The sequence below is a fragment of the Phalacrocorax carbo genome, chromosome 7 (genome assembly GCF_963921805.1).
Source record: "Phalacrocorax carbo chromosome 7, bPhaCar2.1, whole genome shotgun sequence".
Classification (NCBI taxonomy): domain Eukaryota; kingdom Metazoa; phylum Chordata; class Aves; order Suliformes; family Phalacrocoracidae; genus Phalacrocorax; species Phalacrocorax carbo.
Window position 1 is genome coordinate 15,008,973 of NC_087519.1, and position 20,932 is coordinate 15,029,904.

At 35.2% G+C, this 20,932-nt stretch overlaps 1 protein-coding gene across 2 annotated transcripts in view; it reads left to right on the forward strand.

The window, feature by feature from the left end:
• Nucleotides 1–20,932, forward strand: part of UNC13C (unc-13 homolog C) — a 238,485-nt gene that overhangs the window by 24,034 nt on the left and 193,519 nt on the right. For both annotated transcript variants that reach the window (XM_064456441.1, XM_064456442.1), the window contains exon 6: nucleotides 13,901–13,967. In XM_064456441.1, the coding sequence (XP_064312511.1) occupies nucleotides 13,901–13,967 (67 nt within the window). The remainder of the gene's footprint in view (nucleotides 1–13,900; nucleotides 13,968–20,932) is intronic.

Consider the following 20,932-nt stretch of genomic DNA (forward strand, 5'->3'; position numbering starts at 1 on the left):
CATGTTGTGTATGCACTTAAATGACCTTTTCATGTACAGTAAAAAAGCAGAGTCCTAGTGCATGTAGCTTCAACACAAAATTACTAGGAAATAAATGAGTCCTCAAAAAGATCATCAAGCTCATCGATGCAGTTAACCAGTAGACAGTATATATACAAGGTGCTACAGCATCTTTTTGGTTGTTGCGATCCTTGGTGTGTTTACATTTACTAGCAAGTTCTTGCAGGGTATTTACAGAGAAGTACAAGTGTTTCCTTAGGGTGAGAGCTGTCAGTAATGGCAGTGTTCAAGAGCTATTTCTCTATTTTTTTTTCTAAGGACATGTCCAGTCATTAGCATATCCTCTGGGATGACATGTCTTTTTCAACAGAGATCTGAGTCTCTGAGGAGATTAAGCTAAACCAAAAGAAATTAATCTAACCTGACTGGAATTCTTTCCTTTGCCTCTTTGTCCCAGATAATTTTATTGAATTTAAATGAACTTCTGTATTACTAAATTCAGGGTCACCACAGAATTACAAGGTAATATTAAATTATATTACAAAAATATGAAATTATGTTTTTTCATTCAGTAATAGGTATTTCCAAAGATGATGAGCAGAAAGATGATGATCACTTTAAATCTTAAAGACAGCAATGTATATTTATTCAAAATAATTGCATTTGTACCATAAAAATACATAAAAATCTGTGAAGTTAGGGAAGCAGATTAGACTATGTGTTTTGAATGGCTGTATTAAGCATCAAATTTAACTATCCTGTAAATATTTAAGTATTGATGAGTACAAAATTTCTCCAGTAATCTGTTCTTTATACTGATATTTCCTTGTCAGTTCTTTGGTTATATACATAAACAGTGTTTATGGCAGTTGACTCTAGACATTAGGCTGATAGCTAATTAAGTGTGACTGATTAACTTTGTCCATAAATCATAAATTAACTAAATCAGAATTTGAAGGATGTGGTAAATGATTAAGTGACTTATTATTAAAGCAATATATTATCCCAGTGTTTAAAAAAAAAAAAAAAAAGAGAATGAGAAGGGGGGAATACTGTTTTTTTTTTAAAAAAAAATCCAAGGTTTGCTTCAGTGAATGTAATGAATTAATGTATTTTTAAAAATACATTAATTCATCAAATATTTTAGTATATACTTAATTCCAGCTGTGTATAGTAACCATATGATAAAGCAATTGGTTCATTCTGCATGCATTATTAGTATCCTGTGCTGAATGCTACTACTTGCAAGAATAAGGATTTCATGGTTAATCTGTTTGTTACCATTCAGGTACAAATATGTTGCTGTCTACCCAGAATAACCAGAAATTTACAGATTTTACCCAGAATGACTGAAAACAAAGTGCCTTATAATTTAAAAGATATAAATGATGGAGAATCGCACAATACATCAAGTATTCATTCAGTTATATTTTGCTTCTTCAGGAAAAATGCATCTAAGTAGTTGAATTCTACTATTCAGTAAAATCACACCTTTCATGTGTACTTCTTGTGTGTCATCATACTCAGGAAGTAACATACATCTATCGTATTAGCAGTATGATAAGACATAATTGTCTTCAGCTACAATAATTTGAATTGGAACTGCGGAGGAGTCAATAAAGTACATAGTATATTACATGAAATGAAAATGTAATGTAAAGTTGATAAAAAGCTTTTAGTGAAAACTGTTCTATTGAGAGACAAGCTACATTAGCATAAAAATGAATAAATATGTGCAATTCATATACTTGCAACTTGAAACACATGAATGCTAAAATAGTACCATCAATGCTTGTATTCTAATAAGTTTTTAGTGTTTCTTCTGGAGACATTTCACTTAACTGGAAAATTAAAATGGAAAATAATCTTCACGATTGAAATCAATCCGTTAATCTAGATCTCAAAACAACCAGAATAAATAAGTTTTGTAAAATTATTATTTTGAACAACTACCATTTGAAACAAATGGATGATTATGCTGAAAAAGTACACTAAAAGGTAAACTCTTATATCCCATTTTCAAAGGAATTTAGTCACTCAGTTTTTGAATATGTTACCCTCAGTCTTGTATTTAAAATATTTGCTGTATTTTAAAAACAACAATCACATACGTTGACAATATTAATGACAATAATTAGAAAATATGAATGCTGCAGTCCACAGTTCATCGCCTAAACAAAGTACTGTGCAAGCACCCGTCAATCAGAAACCAAACTGAATGGCCTAAAATTAATTAAGGGCATTTCCAGAACAAGCTAAATTAAGTAAAAGATTTCTTTTAAACAACCAACCAACTCCCCCAAAAAGCCCAACATGAGCAAGTATGGTAACACAGATAAGGAACATTTTTTTTAAAAGACTATTGATATGTCCTGTGATACTTGTCTCCTCTGCAGAGCTATAAATTAATCATTGGACAAGGAGCAAAAAAGACTTGGTTACTTAAAAAAAGAAAAATATTCCATTCTTCAGGTTTATGTATGTCTACCTACATAGTCCATATAAGTAGATATCATCATACATCCTTGTATTCACACAGGAAATGAAGGAGAGAGATGCTTCTCACAAAACCATGCTAGACCTGTGTAGATTTTATGGACAAAGTTGGTTTTGAGTATTTGGTTCTAAAGTGTTTGGCTTTGACAGTGCTTCCTTCAATCTAATGTTCTGGGTGATGGTAATTCGGAGTGTTAAAAGGAGATGTATTACTGAAATTGGACTTGATGATCTGCAACTGCTAGCAATGTTGATTTTAATGTAATAGTTACTAAACTGGTAAATGAATGTGGTATGACAGCAACATACAGATTTTTTTCAAACATAAAAACTGAAAAGAAAGCTTAAATGGGATAGTCTTAGATTTCTTAATGCTTGAAACATCCTGAGAGTGAAATGGCCTCTTAAAAATGTAATTAATCTTCCCTGTTTTCAAACACAGGGAAGCAAACATTTGCTAAGATCTAAATTTATTTGAAGTGATCACTTTACAGCTATTTTTCCAGTGATCTGTTTAATTTTTCATGCTCAGGAAACAGAAAAAATTATAGGCAGGCATAAAATTATTTCTAAACCATGAAAATTTCCACCTCCACCTCTTGGCTACAGGTCAGGAACTCTGGAAACTAAAACCTTATTTCCAATATGTAGCCATACCTGTTTATGCAGATAATGTTTGTCTATATGGGTTTGGTTTGTTTTTGTGTTTGTTCAATGATAAATTGTTCCTCAAAGTTATATCACAGCATAGCTAAGCATAACCAGTCTTCCATGATGTGTTACTGTTTTATGTGTACTGCCAAAGTGAAACAAGGTCCAAAAGAAAGAAAAGAAGAAGCAGACTAACAAAACATGTAGGTCATGCATAAGCCTTTTGGCTATCACCGTCTACTGGTTCCCAGCCTTTCAGAAGTGGTGTATTACTCTTAAAATATGAAAAGCAATTGACATTGTAATTAGTGGGGGTTTGCATGTAATTATTATTCTGAGGCTGTTCTCTACAATGAAGCTATATGTTACATGATTGCCATCCCTGTACCATTGTTTGAGAGCTCCAGTTGTATCACTGTGGTTTACTTCCTCATAACTAATACTATTTTTTTTTTCCACACATTTGAAGAAGGGAACTGCTGCTTCCCAGGACAGCAGCTTCATTTGTTCTGGAAAGCTATGAAACACATCTCATCATATGAGGTTTCATACAAGTGCTTATTCTTTCTAATTGTTTAGGCTGCTCCAGTCAACACAGTACTGCTCTTTCAGACATATTGTACTTACTGGGGTCTGTGGTGTTTTGGTTTTCTTTCTTTTTGGGGGTGGTGGAGTAGGGAGTGTGTAGGGGGTGTGTGGGGGGGGGAGGGGGTGGGGGTCTTTTGCGTGTCTGTCCAAGGAATACTTTTCAGGCAGGGTCTTGGGTAGAATTCAGTTTGGCTAAACATAGGTGTCCCGTGCCACTTGAAATTTCCCTGTAATTTCTTCAGGATAGAACTACCAGTTTAAAAATAAAATAAAACAATTAGTCTCCTCCTCGTCAAACCCTCAATTAACGAAGAACACTAGTTGAGATAAAACAACCATAAGTAATTGAGCTATATCACATCTATTGTCAAGGTAATGACTGAGCCTGGATGCAGAATTTATAGCTGATATATGTGACTCGTCACAGTACGTAACATGGGAAACTCATGTTCTCATTTTATCCTCTAGTTTGCATAAATAGCACAATATACAGGTCTTTAAGATGGAAACAACATTATTTTTTCTCATTTCTCTAGCATCCAGTGTGATAGAATCTCTATCTGGGATCTGCGTACTGCTTAATATGAGTAATGCTTTTACAATATATGTTATTTCCTACAGCACAAATTTCTGGTTTCCAGTCTTTGGTTTTAATGCAGATAAGTGTTGGGTAAGCATTATTTATTTATTTGTTTTAATGGAAAGGTAGTATATAAAGGACAATAAGTTGAATTTTTTAACTAAATGGCCATGTTGAAACCTAATATTAGCAAAAGCTGTAGTACGTCTCAACTGAAACGCATCTGCTTTAAACTTACATTCTTCCTCTAAGCTGGTATTGTAGTATTAGACACTTATAGATGCATTTTCTGAAAGCACCATCTATATGAAAGTACCCTTGGAATAAGGAAACGTAAGAAGAAACATCTGATGTCCAGAGCAGCTCAAGACTGACATTCTCTTCTTTTGATCAGTGGCTGCTGCAATTTCTTCTTTGATTTACTGTTTGAAAAGAGCTATTTTATTTTTTGTCTAGATAACAGTTTAACTTATATAATATTTCGGTGTTCCAAAGGCAAGGTGAAACGGCTGTTTACGTCAAACACCCACCAAGTGATTTCCCTGAATATGAACCATTTCCACATATTAAAGAGCATTCCTCTAAGCTTTTTGGCTGTTTTCTACTTGGTTTATAGAAAGCATCCTGGGTAGGAAGGTATTCTGCTTTAGGTGATCGGTTTAGTTTTATATATCAGCCATTTAAAACTGCCTGTTGTTAATTTATTTTATTAAAGGCAGATCTTTTCAATAAAAGAAAATTGTTGTAACAGTGGCGTACTATCTTATGTGCAATTAAGCCCTTTTGAATAGCAGGGTAGTGCTGAGAGTTTGTTCCATTGTTCCCCAGGCTTAATTCTCATCTGTCACTCAAGCTAACATGCTCATGGGTGATACTTCCTGCTCTGCTGCCCTTTCTGAGTCCAGTTCTACCCTCTTGCTTTTCTCGAATGTGTTTTTCCTTTAGGTCTTCTGTGCCCTAGAACTATTGCTCTTGACTGGAGTAAAAGCAGTTCTTTCAAAATCTAGTTTCAAATTCTTCAGAAGCATTTTTTTAAGCACGTTGTAGTGGCTCTCCCTGGCAGGAAAAGTATAGACAAAGTTCACAGTTAGAGCTGGCAGTTAGAGCATTTACTATATTTGCATAAAAATTTCCTGGTTACAAACTCGTAGCTTGAATTTTGATTGGTTTACAGTGAAAGCAGTAAGCTACTTATTATAAATTCATATTATTCCTTTTTCCTCTTTTCCTTAATTGACTACCTATTAGTTTGGATTTTGAAATGGAATTTCAAGTATTGATGTGGATTATCAGTGCAGACTTCTCTAGTGTACTGTCCATGGACTAGCAATCATTGATATATGACTAAACAAATTCACTGGACAAGTTGTCCTCCTGAACTCTCAGTTACTATAAGTTACTATGCAGTGGACTTAAATGTAGTCCCAGACAGTAAAATCATCTCCCTTGGAAACACCTTTCTGATGTGGATATTGAGATTCAAGGTTAGAAAAGCCATATAAGCCTATGATGTGGAGAGATCACAGGCAGTTTTGTGTGTGTTGTTTTGGGGTTTTTTTGCTTCATGGTGAAGCTGAAGGTCAGGGAAAACACTGGTTACATAAATGCAGATTAAGTTTGGGCTAAAACCTAACCAGTTTTTGCAGTGCCAGGAGTCTGTTTAGAGATGACTTAAATATGGGCAGATTGGATCTAAATTACAGCAGAAAAGTATACATGCTTTCATATGAAATTTTCCAGTGCTTTAAGCTAAAGAAATATATGTAAAGCACTACAGCTTCCTCTGTTATTCCTGTTCCTTACTTGTGGCAAATCAAGCTGCATAGAAGGAGAAAATAAGAACAGCATTACATTCCTAAAGCAAATCCTGTTCTGTTTTTACTACAGCAGGTAAGGATTATAGTAAGACACTAGATAAGTATTCAACATACTGCTACAGGAAGAGGGCAAGGATGTTCCATGTTCTTAAACTATTTGAGAGTTCCCAAAGAACAGATTTCTCCAAAAATTATTAAGAAAAAGAACAACTATTACATAGTTGTTATTATATCCTACTATTATTATATCTTTTCATTAGCTAAAACCATAAGCCAAAAAATCTTACAACTGTTCAACATGATGGAATGCTCAGTAGTTACGGATTTCTGTGCCTCCCTTAGTTTAGAAGTAGAGACAGATTGATTCCATGTGAGGATCTATTTGAGGTATAAGTTAAGTTTATAACGCTCAGATACAGTTTCATGTCTGAGGCCAAGTTCAGGCAATAGTCACGGTACAACCTCTGTGAAACTTCTCTTACAAATAGTGATAGTTTCACATAGTCTTTGACATGAAAGTAAGATTGTTGGATATTTTTTCTAAGATTTATTTAGAAATGGAGGGAGACATCTAGATGAGGAAGTGTCATGTAACACACTATGGACCCATCCTAATTCTATAGATCACATATTTATTTTGCTTGTTTAGGGCATGTATATACAACCAAAGACTTTTATGATACTGATTTTGAATTTAAAATAACATTTGAAAGGTTAGGCATTGGTTATGAATACAGAAGCTTGATAATGTACAAGAAAGATTTAGTTCAATAAAGAAAAATATCTTTCTGGTATACTTTGGAAAAAACTACTGACATTATTTTTTGAGTTGGCCACATGAGAAGAAAACAATAGTTTTAATACAGCATTGAAATAGGTGAGAAACAGGTGACTAAAAAATCGCTACATAGTGGAAAACCCAGGCAAAATATGGAGTAATTAATAAAATTTCTGTAAGTGTCAGTTAGACATGGTTTTCTTTCTGGGAACTCTCCAAGGTGACACTGACAGATTCAAGATTGATTAGAAGCTCACATTTCACTGGACAGCAGAACAGTGTCTTGCTAGCGTCTTATTCGCACCAACATGTGTTTCTTTGTGTCATTTGTTTTCTGTGATAGCTTTTGGTCTTGTCAATCAGTTTCTGTCCTAATTGTATGTTCTTTTGTTCCCTTGCACTTGGGAAACAATGTGGCTGTAGCAGCACTGAAGAGATAATGTATCTTGAGAGGATTTCTCAGATAGCAAGACCGCCTTGTGGTATTCTTGTATCCATCAGAAAAGCTTGGAGGCTGCTTTCTAAGATGTTGATCTACTGTCTTGGCACACTTTAAAAAAATATAACCTGTCTTCAAAGCCACTGTTCTATAGCAATTTGGGAAAAACATGAGCTATTACTTATCGGCGTGATACTAAGTATACTAAGATCAAAATCACAAGCTCTGGTTTTGACTGACCTGCATGACAGCCTTTGGTCCAGTTCACAGCTTTGAGTGGTAAGAACTGGAATTTAAGTATTTCAAACACAGACTACTGTACACCTGTTTTCACACACTTTAGCACCAGGTCTTCAGTTGCAATGGTTCTTCAGAATAGTTTAATATAATTGAGAAAGTTCCTCCAGCATAATGAAAAATGAGATACCACCCAGTCTTGCAAACTAAAGCTTTTGAGAAAGGTGCACATTAATATTTGAGAAAAGTAGTTCATCAAATAAGAAAATCTCACAATGTTGAATCCAAAATGTATCTGTCTTTTGAAGTCTAAACATTTAAGTGACCTCAAAGAAGTAAGAATCTGTGTACTTGACAAGACTATTCCTAAATAATATTGTGATTATCTCAGAAGTATAATAAAATGTCGCATTCCTTTGGCTGTCACTGTAAACCTTGTCCAAGTATTTGTTCTCAGTATGAATTTAAGTTATATATAAAACATCTCACCTATACAAAACATCTTGCTTTTTTGTGTATGTGTGTATGTTAGCTTCTGCACCGATGGAATTCTAATTATTGAAGAGTCACAAAAAGGTCTTTCATTATTTTGCTGTCAGAGTGGAATAGAATTCCTCTAGCATACTTTAGAGTTGTGCCCCAGAGAGTGTTTAGTTTGTCACAACATGTCAATGGTAGTATAAATGAAGCCTATTTCACAGAGGATCTAGTGTAGGGCTTGAATAACAACTTGTTTTATGCTTCTTTGCTTATTTTTGCACTAGGAAAAAAAAAAAGGCACCCAAAGATGACAAAACAAACTTGATTACCCAGGATCCCTTGGTTCTAGAACATTTTTCAAAATCTGTTCTTCCTGATTCCTCTATTGGTTCCAATTTAATGCTTCTAAATTGCCATTTCCTAATAAACAAAATGTATAATTATGTACTAATTTAGTGCAAATTATGCACTAAATTAATAGTGTATCAAATTAGTGACTTTGTCAAATACATAAGTTTAAGTAGTTATTGTGTCCTTTCCCAGTACCCATTCTCAGCTACATGGAATATTTTACTGTCTGTCTGTGATACAAAATTTTGTTGGCTCATTCTGTAAGTCAGAGCATGCAAATAATATAGTTGGAAAATAATGGTTAAAGTAAGCTGTGACTTCCTGAATCAGCTTTAACGATGACAGCAACAACCCATATATGTATAGTCTGAAGGGTGAAAACGCACTAGATAGAGGAAAGTACTTCCCTTGCAACAAATAGTTAATTACGCCCAGGAAGAGGAGGAGTATCAGGCTGCAGTTATTGACAGGATTATCTTTAGCAGCTGTGCAGATAATGGATTGGCTCAGCAGTATTTCTAAAAGTGAGCAGGAATAGGCATCTTCATTCAGGAAAATATGAAGATCAACATCAATGTGAATTATGCCTATGAAAATCTTGGGGGAAAAAGTGGAGGAAATATTGAAACTTGAAAAAATATGAGGTCTGCTATGGGGATAAATGCATACCTTGAAATGTCATTAATTTTCTGTAGAGGTGAGTCAAAAGCTGTAGGTCTGCTATAGAAGATGTAAGTTCTTAACGATTAGCTAAGTAACTTCAAAAAGAGCAGGGGAAGAAAAACTCTGAGAACTTAACTAAAGCATGTATGTAAGCATATTTTAGTTTCTGTTCATGTGTTACTAAAGATTTGGATCTGAATGGCTAGAAGATGGATTTTATCGCTGTACTATGTGTTTTAGGCAGGTACACAGTGATCTAGAAGAAATCAGAAAATATTATTTCATTATTGTAGATAATGTTGCTCCTAAAATACAAACTGATAAGATAAAACTTAGTACCTTGTCGCAAAGAAACTAAGGCCTCACAATTTTAGTTTTAAAACATGCAAAAACTGCCAAGAACTCAGAACTGGAAACTATTCAAAGTGAAAAACAGCAGTAACGTAACTGATGTAAATACATGATTGAAGATTATAATAGATACTGAAACATACTATTGTAGGAAGTAAGAAAGCAAATGCAAAAGAAAAAAATACAGTCAAATTTAAAACTAAAATTTTACTGTGGAGATGAGTAGCTCATTGCTGACTGGTTGCTCTAGTGTTTGGAAACTAAATTTTTAAGTGCAACTTGAGCATCTGTAAATGGGACCCTGTGTAGCAGTATAGATTTAATATTACAAAAGAGTATCAGCAAAGTCTGCTTTCTGTTGTCACTGAGACACAAAAATAGCTATATGAGGTAGCTGGGTAAAGCTAAATTATAGGAATCTATGCAAGGCTTAAAAAAGTAAGTCTTACTGTGATATATCTAACTGTGGAAAGCCTAGCTCACTTAATTCTCCTTTGCAATTTTATCAAGTCATTCACTTCGCGTTAACATGATTGTAGCTAAGGTGAACACACACTGCCTACAGTACTTCCTCACGTTTTACTAAACTAACTTATTGGACAGCTTTTTAATGTTATGCTGATTCCTTTATCTGTACTGTATAATTGAGGCCTATGAAATGAGGTAAGATTAAATTATAGCTTTAGAGTACAATAATCCTTAATGGGATACCATTTTTATAGTTCCACATCCCAGATATACTTTCCAATAAGAATAGTCTTCCCTTTTACTAAGTGCATGAGTTGACTTGAAAGCTAGTGATGCAAAGCACCTTGTTTTCAGCTGGAAACTATTTCAGTGCAGTCACCTATGGATAATCTCCTGGTAGGTGCTATAACAAGGACGAGTTTATTGTATCCCAGGTGTAATGTCAGTTTGGCCTGATGTGCAAGGCTGTGGTAGCAACTTCTGCATCTAGTGCTTCACTGAAGAACTTGTGCTGCTGCAGTCTAAATGAGTAACAGGTATGTAAATCCTCCTCCAAAAGTTTCAATTATCTTATGAACTTCTCATATACTTCCAACACACATTAAATTGTACATGTTTCAGAAGTCACAGCATTAGAGGAATAGTACTGGAAAGTACTCTTTTTGGTATTCTAAAGAACACAGAAGCAGTCTTCATCTTTACTTATTCTTTCCTATCCTCCTGAATAATGCAAAATAAAACTAGAAATCACCATCAGCGTCCTTATCCCATATTCTTAAAAGAATAATCATTATCAGGTGCTTTTCAGGAAGTTAAGGGAAGCCAAACAAAAAAAAAACCAAATCACAGTTTTGTGGTAGTGTACTACCCAAGTACAACTCTGCTTGATCTGTCCCTTAGAGACTGATTTAACCACAAGATGTTATTTCCAGCATGATTTCTGTTAATGGGGAGTGGAAGTTGCTGATTAAAAAACATTATAATGCGTCATAATAGAGTAATTATTTCAGTTTTTCTCCCATAGTTTATTTCCAGTTATATTTAAAGCTGACAAAGTTGACATTAATGATTAATAGTTAGAGATCAATGCAGATGTTCAGGACTGCCAATTGCAAACAAATAAGCACTCAGGGGATGTAATCATTTGTCTGTATGTGGCCACATTGCAACTGCTATATAATTAACTGCTTTACAGCGAAGTCTGTAGTGAGATTTGATTTTTATAAGAAGTGCCATGAAAATGCAAATATTCATTGAAATACTAGGCCAGTTTTAATGTCTTTGGGCAACAAGGTTGAGAGGGAAAGCATCTATTAAATAAAAGTGACAGTGTAACTGTGTTCTATTAGAAATCCTTAGTTTTTGGTAAACCAGACCGAATAGCCCTCATGTTTATCTAGCCGGCATATTCCTTTGCACATAACTGTCTTCTGTTGGTAGTGACTGCAACAAGACTGGTTATTTTGATCCCTATGGTTCGGAGGTGTGGAGGTCAGCTAACTTTGATGCACAGGGCCTCAAAACTTTGTCTTGGGCTGCTTGCTGAACTCTTCATATCTGAATATCACTGGACTTCTCATTAAGAGGCTTATTGTCTGGTTTTCCCCTTCTGGTTCTTGTCAACTGCACCAGTTCAGAGACCACAGTTGGGCACTGTGTTGTAGGAACAGCAAATCAGTATGATTTTCAGATGCTCTTAAAGCATTCATTTTGTTTGTTTCAGGCTTTTTGGTTGTTCTGCCATGGGTAATGAATGCTCTTCTAATTATCAGCTATGATTCCCTTATTTTCTGACTTAATTCGTGTGTGAAGGTGTCCTAATCTGCTGTGATTGCTCATGTTGTTTGGTTGAAAAAAATTATAGCAGTGTGTTTACCTGGAACAAAATATGGTCTTTGTACACAGAGCAGTTAGCAGTACAGATCATTCTCAGCAGTATCTGGTGGTCTTTGCTACTCAGAACTCCTGTAAGGCTTTGTTCAGTATTAAGTACCTGTTTTCTGCCAGGTAATTAGTTTTAATTAGTATTAATTAGTAATTAGTTTTAATAGATTTGAATAGAAATTTAACAATCATTTGTTGTCTGAACTGGACCAATCATTGTGTCAGCAGGAAGTGGACAGGTAAAAAGCTGCTCCCACTGTGTCTATCTATGCTGAGTTTTATGTGGCATGAGAAGTGTATCCTAGTAAGAAGTGTATTGAACTGCCTTAGTTGTCTGCACTGCTCAGAAGTCTCATTACAGACCAACGACTTTCTAAAAGTGTTCCAAACCAGTTAAATATTTTTTGTCTGCCTGTGGACATTATGCCTCAACACTTAAGAATACTCCTGATCCTACTTACTTTCAGTTAAGGCAGAGAAAGCTGTTTTTCTCTGTTCCTTCTGAATCAATATTGACAACCAACTCTCCATCTGACCTTGAGGTTAATTACCCTAAAAATTCCTGAGAATTATTACCTAGTATTTCCAGTCTAGTCAACAGCTGCAGGATGGGGTGGACTAATTACTAGTATCACTTGGCTGATTTACCTTACAATTAAAAAAAAATGTTAATAGACATGAAAAGGAAAAAGGCTGAACCTGCAAACGTGCAGCCTCAGACATGAAGGCAGAGGAAAACCTCTGCCTCTTCGTACTTTGTTTACATCATGTGCACTCAGCTGTGCATATCAGAGAGAATATTTTTTTTCTCAAACAAAAAAGCACTATTCCAGAAGTCCAAGATAATTAAGTATCAACGTGTGAACCTGGGATATCACTGAAATATAAGCATGCTGCAACTTTACTTAGTAGACAGGCTGCAATTGTCCTTTGTAGATTGTAGCTATAGAACTTTACTGTGTACTTTTATTTTGCTACTTGACTATTTATTGTTCAGCACAGTATCTTTTGAATTACTCAGATGTTGTAAGAGTGGTAGAGTCTCTACTATTTATTTTAACCTGTGCTGAACAGCCATGAACTGAATTAGCATTTTTCAGCTCGAACCTACATTCTTCACAGGTGTGGTGAAATAGATGAATAATGAAACCTCATTATTATTGGCCTGTAACTGTACAACTTCTGTGTGGGGGCAACCAATTGCATAACAGGTTCTTACTTCAAAGATTTGTGAGAGCTCTGTTAATGGTGCTTATCTGATGAAATGTAAGTATGTGTTGTGGTGGGTGTTGTTTGGAGTTTGGTGGTTTGGTGTGGGGTTTGCGGTTGTTTTTTTTTTTCCCCTTCCCTTGTAGAGCTTTATTCCAAGCCTTAAGAGGTATAAATTCTTCCAGAATGTCTCTCAGTAACTCCTTTAGTGCAGTTTGCAAAAGCTTGGTGAGGGTGCTAGCCCTGTGTTTCACAAGAATATGCCTTTACTGAGGAAATTCAAAGGTTTCCTTTTTTGTTTTCCCCTCTCTTGGTGGTTTGGTTTTTGTTGTTTTCTTCTTTCCTTCCTTCTGCCGTTTGATGTCGAAGACCTTGTAATCCTGACTTGTGACCCACAATAATTGGGAAATATATTCCTTTACCAATGCTGTTTATATCTTATTAATAATGTAAGGGGCAGGGATCATGTCCTTTCAAGCCAGTATGCTCTTAGAATTAATGGAATGCAAATGTTTGGACTTAATATTGACAGAACAAAGCCACTTGTGAATCTAGTTACTGGAACGGTACTTACTGAGTAGGTTGTTATATTGAGTGGGAGGATGAGTGTGTGTGACTTCAGATCAGCTCTTTTTCTGCTAAGCGTAAAGTTACCCTTATGTTAATTACCAGGATAAGTTTTTATAACTTTATATTAAGAATAATTTCCATAGAGCTAATATTTTCTGGTATATAGAGGCTACTATATGCAGAGGAAATGGATGATGGCCCTAGCTGACTTTGATCAGCTTGTCTGCTTGTCCATAGACCTACCAAAACTCTTTTAATTTAATTTTTTTTTTCATACTTTGCTGTTCTGAGTACTTTTTTCTTCTCAACCTTCCCCCCACTCCCTGTCCCTTCTCCAGGAGAACTAAAGATCAAGCTGATGGAAGTAATTTTGCAAAAGCAAGATGGGCCAGGGCTATTCAGAAGGTATGATCTGTTTTTAAAACTACCGATGCATTAATGTAATTTAAAGAATTTTCTTGGATGGAGGGATAATTTAGTATTATCAGTATTTAGTAATTTAGTATTATTAGGTTTCTAGTTCATGTAAACTGCTCTTCAGTTACTGCAGGATCTGAGGATGTGACTGCTAAGTTTCTGATAGTAGGGACAATTCCTTCGATTGGTTCTTAAATCTGTGTGGTTCCCTCACCTCAGGATTTTTTTCTTCTGAAACAGAAAGAGGATATGATTCTGAAACTTTCTTCATATGCATAAGAAATATTGTAGTTTGGCCATCTTGTCTGTGTTGCATATGAATCCAGAAATGATAGCTTCAGACATCTATTTTTGAATAATTTTTGATATTGAGGAACCTTAGTACTTCAATAATGTTTAATAAAAATGGTTTTAAGAACACAGTTTTAATATTTTTTTCCTTGAAAAATTATAAGTTCTACTGGTGATACTGCCTAAACAGGTATTTTCTTATTAGATGTGATAATTAAGGAAAATTATTATTATCACTTGCTCTGTTTATGTGGTCAATAATAGTACCAAGTATTTTCTTTCTCACTGTTGCTCCTAAACTGTACAAGCCATTGCTTCACATAAACAGTTGGGAATTCAGATTCATCAGTTGTTGCACAATAGTACTGTCATGTCAGCTGCGTGCCACTTCTGGATAAAGGAAAGGAATTAATAATTCAGCTCTTAAAATCCCATTTTTTGCGTTAAACTGTTCAACTTTATCTGGTAATGTTTGGTGTGCACAGGGGAGCACAGCTGTGCAGTTCTTCCATGTGGCTTTCTGGCAGTGCAGGTGTAACTCTCCATTGAACAAAGTCGTTCTCTCCACCCTCGCAGTATGCTCAGTCTCTCAGAAAGTGCTGCATGTGACTGGGAGGTTGTACACTTAGTAGGAACTGGATTCAGTTCCTACTAAGTTTGGCATCACCACCTTAAGTACATGTTTTACCTTTCCCATGGAAAGGAAAATAGAGCAGTGAGTATTACTGGTCAGAGCAGGAAGAAGTCATGTGCCTAAGCTGAGGTAACCGGTCATCCAAGAGAATGTACACTGAAGAAGCACCCCCAGAGCTCTTCATAAGGCAATGCTTGTATTTAAAAAATGAATAAATAAAAAAAATTTCTCTGTGTCTGGTGTTAAAAGCAACATGTATCATTATCTTTTGTCATTGACTGTATGGGCCTCTGTGTTTTCTTGGGGTTTTTTGGGTTGTTTTTTTTTTTTTTGCTTTTCTGTAATTCCTTTTAAATGCTTCAGTTCTTTGAAAGCAACCAAGCCCTTTTGAAACAATGCAGCTGACTCTGCTATACAATGTTTGAATGGAAATTATTTCACACAGCATTTTCAGGTTTGTGTTTTGAAAGAAGCCTGAGATAAGCTGTGTGAGACTGGATCTCAGTTCCCCAAGGTTTAGTAAATACTTTGTGCATTAAAACCTGCTTCTGTTCACCACTCACACAGTGTGTTACACAGGAGAAAACTAGCTTATAAAGAGAGTTGTGTCTTGATTAAAAAAAAAAAAACAAACAAACAAAAAACAGAAAAAGAATGCCATCAGTTGCCTTCCAGCCCTGACTGTACTGCAAAACTACTGCTGATAACTTCTGAGAAACACAGAATTTTTTTCTTCAATGTGTTCAGTGACTTACCAAAAACCTGAAAAGTCATGGAATTGTCTTCCTGTTTCATTTGTGTGTAGGCCTTCTGGAAATACTGCTTATTCTTGGGTAGTCTGCTGTACAATGCTGCTTCTATGCTTTTGTGACAAAGCCAAACCTGTTTAGTGGTAAATACTAGTCGAAGCCCATCCAAGATGTGCCTTCATCAATTTCTTTTTGAGCTGGTTTTTTTCCTGCTCTTTTGGGCACCAATTCCTATTTCTTTTTTACTGAATTTTCTTGGCTTTGTGATAATTTGTAGACTGTGTGTGAAAATAGTGGGGGGAAAAACCCTGTCTATACTGCAGTCTCATGGGAAGAGTGCTTTGTTAGTTCCCATGAGCATCCTACTCTGTCACTGGTTTGATTTTTTTTTTAATGCCAAATGTTAGCTCACTAGGGGAGGCAGGCAGGACAAGTCATGGTCTAACTGGCATTAAACATAACACTAATATGCCAAAGAATACAGTTTTGTCTTGTAGACAAGATTACAATAGTATTAAGATGCTTTTCCAGAATTTCTTCTGTGACCAGTCACCTCTCAGTGTTTGTCTAATTGCCTAGTCAGTGGGATAAATTGATTTCCAAGTTTAAAAGCAAATAACTAATGTCATGTAGTCAGTAACTTTATGATTTGATGAATCAGCTGCATTTTGTTCAGATGTGACGAGAAGTGTTTGAATAAAGGAATGTTAATATTGTGCTTCTTCCCACTACCATTCTTCAAAGTAGTTTTGAGGTCAGCTGCTAGAAGATGGTTAAGTAAACAAGTAAATATGCATGAGCTGGAATCTTGGGTTGTCACTGTGCCATTGAATTGTTTTCTGTAGCAAAGTCAAAATATTTCACCACACCAAAATATGGACAAATTGCTCAGTGGTTCATCTAGGATCAGGCTGGGCTGAAGGAGGGTGACAAAGTTGTTGTAAGTCTTTAGAGAATTTGAAGAGCAGGTGGATGGGGGATGTAAGCAGATACCTCATGTGGAACTGTTTTTGAAAAGAAGTGGAAAATCTCTACAACTATTTAAATGGTCATTTAAATCTCAAGTTACTGTTTCATTGTAAGCTGCTTGTTAAACTTTGGTCGTCAGATGCTTCTAATTCTACATTTAGAAGAAATCTGGGACATTGGAGACTGAAAAAACAGCTCTTGAAGGGCTGAATTGTCTCACAGAGAGAGATGTAGATATCAAAGGGGAGGAAACCTTAATCTAAGAAGTATTTAAATCATTCTAATGCTATAGAACTGAACATTATATTAAGATGTTTCTATGGTAATGGAAATGGTGCTAAGGGGAAATGGACGCCTTTTGTGTTCTCAGTTGTGTAGCTTGTGCTCTTACCAGGATGCCTGCACCAAGCATGTGCCTAATGCTGAAGATCAGTCAGAACTCAGTTCTAAACCTGTTCTTAATGGCCTTTTTTAGTGAAAAGTAGGCGTGTATATAATGCAAAGTTACATGCTAGCATTTTATTCAACTAAGCTTTTGGTTTTCCTGGGCCTATGCACATATTAAGAGATCTTGCACAAAGCAAAATGAAATGTATGGCCTGATCATTTGTTACATCAGATTTGTAGTTTGATTAAATGTAAAGAAAGAATTTCTTTTCCTTCTTTTTTACCTACATATTATTCTGAATAAGATTAATCTCCTGATTAAGTTATTTTGGCCGAAAAACACAGCTGTAGTCCCTCATGGTTCAGTGGCTTAGGTTGTGGGTTGCCTTGGTCTTTTGGCTTTGTCTTTTCTTTCTGAAGATAAACTGGTTTTCAGAAACAGTACACTGGTATCATCCCATCATTAGTTTAGTACAATTGGTGTGATGTTAAGTGCCATGCTTTGCTTAGAAAATCTGAGAGGCATGAAGGATGAATCTGCCAATGCCTAATCAAAATAAGCTTTACACTTGCAAGTATTCTTGTGGCTAAAAAAGGGCCATCAACAAAAAGAACATGCAGCACAAGAAGATCAGAAAACAAAAAATCCCGATATGTTTCACAGAAGGTAGAATATTCAGAGCCTTGCAACAGAGGCAAGCAAACAGATAAAGCAAAATAAGTAATTTTCCACAGAAAGTAACCTTTATATGAAAGTATTTATACTTCCACAATAGTTAGGCCTTCTTGCAATCAGACAGGATAGAGCAAAGCTAAGATAAAAGTATGGGGGAAATTCCATATCTGGGAGGGGAGAGGAGTTAAGCATTTGAGGGAAAAATGCATATGAGGAACTAATAGCTTTTAAAAATACAGTGCAGGACTGTATAGGGTCCTTTAATTGCTTCTCTGCTTATTGATTAAAAACAAAAATCCAAACCTGAATTATTTTATAATAATCTAATCCTAGTATCTGTTTTTCAGTTTCATGGTCACTGTACTGCTAGGAACAGTGAATAGGCAGGATTTTATTTGTTTGCCTTAGCTCTCTAACAGATTTGAAATGAGGGCTATGAAGTACTGGCAATAATTATGAAAAGAAGCATTTAGAGGGTTTTTTTGATTTTAACTCAGCGTGAGTCTTGAGTACAATCAAATGAATTTCCCCCTTTCCTCCCTCCCACCCCAGTTGTGTATGTCACTTTATCTCTTTAGCTACTAATGCTATGTGTAGTAGAGCCTGTTTTGCTGCTGAGATATAATCACTTAAATAATTGTCACCTCTTGGAGATGGATGTGCTTTTTATAAAATACAGAAATAGTTATTAGTAAAAGTAACATTAAGCAGGAGACTACTCATATGAGTTACACCTTGTATCATTCCACAACTGTGTTTAGTGATAATAGCGAGTGTTGGAAACAAAAGATGGCAAAATAGTGGCACTATACTGACTGGTCTTATAGCCTGGAGATCAACAATGATAGTGACGCAGATTTATCTAGGCAAATCTTCCCTATGTGCTTTATTTCTTGGTTTGCAAAATGAATGTAGCACATCTGTATGTCACGGTTTATGCCATTAAATCAAAAACTATTGGTGTGTATTCCAATCATTGGGGAAAAAAAAGATATAGAAATTAATATTCACTGTGTATTGCTCTTATGCTGTTCTTTGTGATTCGTGGTTAACTATATGATGGATGCAGTGGTGATGCTTAGTATGAAAATACTCACTAGCAGAAGTTATCAGTAGCTTAGTTCTATCAGCACTGTTGATTTACTGTCTTTTTCAGAAACAAAATTTGATAACCTAATACGAAAGCAGATACTACACAGTGACAGCAATGGGAATTTAGGACTGGGTAAGCAGAAATCATTCTTTGTTTAGGAGCCATGGGGTTATGAGATTAATGCAAAGTTTCCCGTTAAAAGATTTGTATAGGCCCAAATAAATGGTGAATTTTTTAAAATCTCTTTTTTAGTTGAACAGATTTTAACCCTGCATTCCAAGTAATATTTTGTATGCAAGTGTGTCTTGAAGTGGGAATAAACAGATATTTCATTTTCATGAAATGTTAATAATAGATCTTTTGTATCCTGATGCAATTCAAGAGTAATCATAGATTTAAGTGACAATCAGCATATTGATTGGGCTAAATGACTGTCAGCAAACAAGCTGCATTTCTTAAAGATTTGTGAATTTATTTCAAAGACAAAATACTTAAACTAAGAGTGACAAACTGACAGTTTGAAAACAAAGAAATGTTGAAGTGCACTTCCTTTCCAGTTGAGTGATTTTAGTATCAGTACAAGTTTGTCAGCTTTAAGACATTTTGTCAATGGTTTAGAATGTTAACTGACATTATGAGGAACCTCAAAATATCTGAGGAGTTAAAGGACTTTCCACAATGTCTCTTCTTTATGAATCACTTTTTTTTGTTGTTGTTATTAACTATGTGAAGAAAGCTATTGATTGGTTATAAAAAGCAGTTCTACTTCTGTGGTACAAATGATCTTGACTACGTTGTGTCTGAACTGTTTGAGTTTACATGAAGAAGCTGAAAAGGTCAATGTGGGGAGACTGGACTAACAGTTCTAAGATCACTGATAAAGGCAGAAGTTCAAGAACATATCTCACGATGGTTGTGGCAACTGAACACACCACAAGCAGTATAATGCTTGAAAATAGCATCGATTATTTAATCAAAGAGGCCATGTGAGATTGATTCATCTTCATTCAGACTTCAAAAATCATGCATGACTTCATCCTTATTGCAGCCCTGGACTACATGGTTCTAAGCAGAGATAGTGGATTAGAAATTCAGCTAGTAAGTCAGGATAACCACTCTCATATCAGAGGAATGAAGGAAGGTCATAAAAAGCAATAAATATAGCTGCTAGTTGTATGGAAGAAATTGCGAGTTTTTTGCTGCCCTGTTGGTAAATTATCTAGCACAGATTAATTATAATTGGATTATATTTTAAGATAAAATTTATTCCACCACCTTGTCTTCTATGGCTTTTGTGCAGGATGTATACTATGTAAAAAGATAAAATCACACTTACCTCAACTTTGACCAAAGAATTACTTTTGATTCTTTTATTTCCTATCTTTTTAAGTAAATTCACTAGCATATTTAGTTTGGCTCTTTTTTTCCTTGTTGGTTGGTTGTTTGTTTTTCAGGAATGGCTTCCTCTGAAAGTTTCTTGGGGAGAAAACATATCAAAAAGTCAATAGAATTTTGAAGAAAAGGAAATGGAGATGTCTTTTTTTTTTTTAATATATATGAATAAAGCTACAGCTAAATTATTTGAAGGCTTATTTTAACTTAAGACTTCCTATGGTATTTTGAATTTAGGTATTTCATTATTTATTCCCCCTCCTTTAAATCTATGTGAAAGTTAAAAACGGCTTTCTTCAGTTAAATTTATTAAGAATGATAAGACCCTGGGAGAAACCTTTATGAGCTGCTGCAATATTATTTGAGGATTCTGTTAGGCAAGGTCAGAAAAAGAATTATCACTTTGCTTTTCTCTTCAAAAAGTGAGATATCATGATTCACAATAAAGGATAAGAAACCTAAGCTTTCTGTCTTGACTGTCATCAGAGAAAATCAACAAACAGGAATGTAACATACTCTCTTCCACAATTAAATTTCAGTTCTCTCCTTTGTTTCAGAGTTCCAAAAAAGGGACCATTGTAACATTTTTTCCCTTCCTCCTGCTTCAATATCTGTTTCAAGTAATCATGTTACAGTGTTTTGCAGGTTGTCTTTGTACTCACAGTAAATGATTTATTACTGGTTTTATTGGTAGCCGGTAGCTAAGTCAATGTGCTATAGAATTATACAGCTCCTGGACCATATTTGTAAGTGAATTATAAA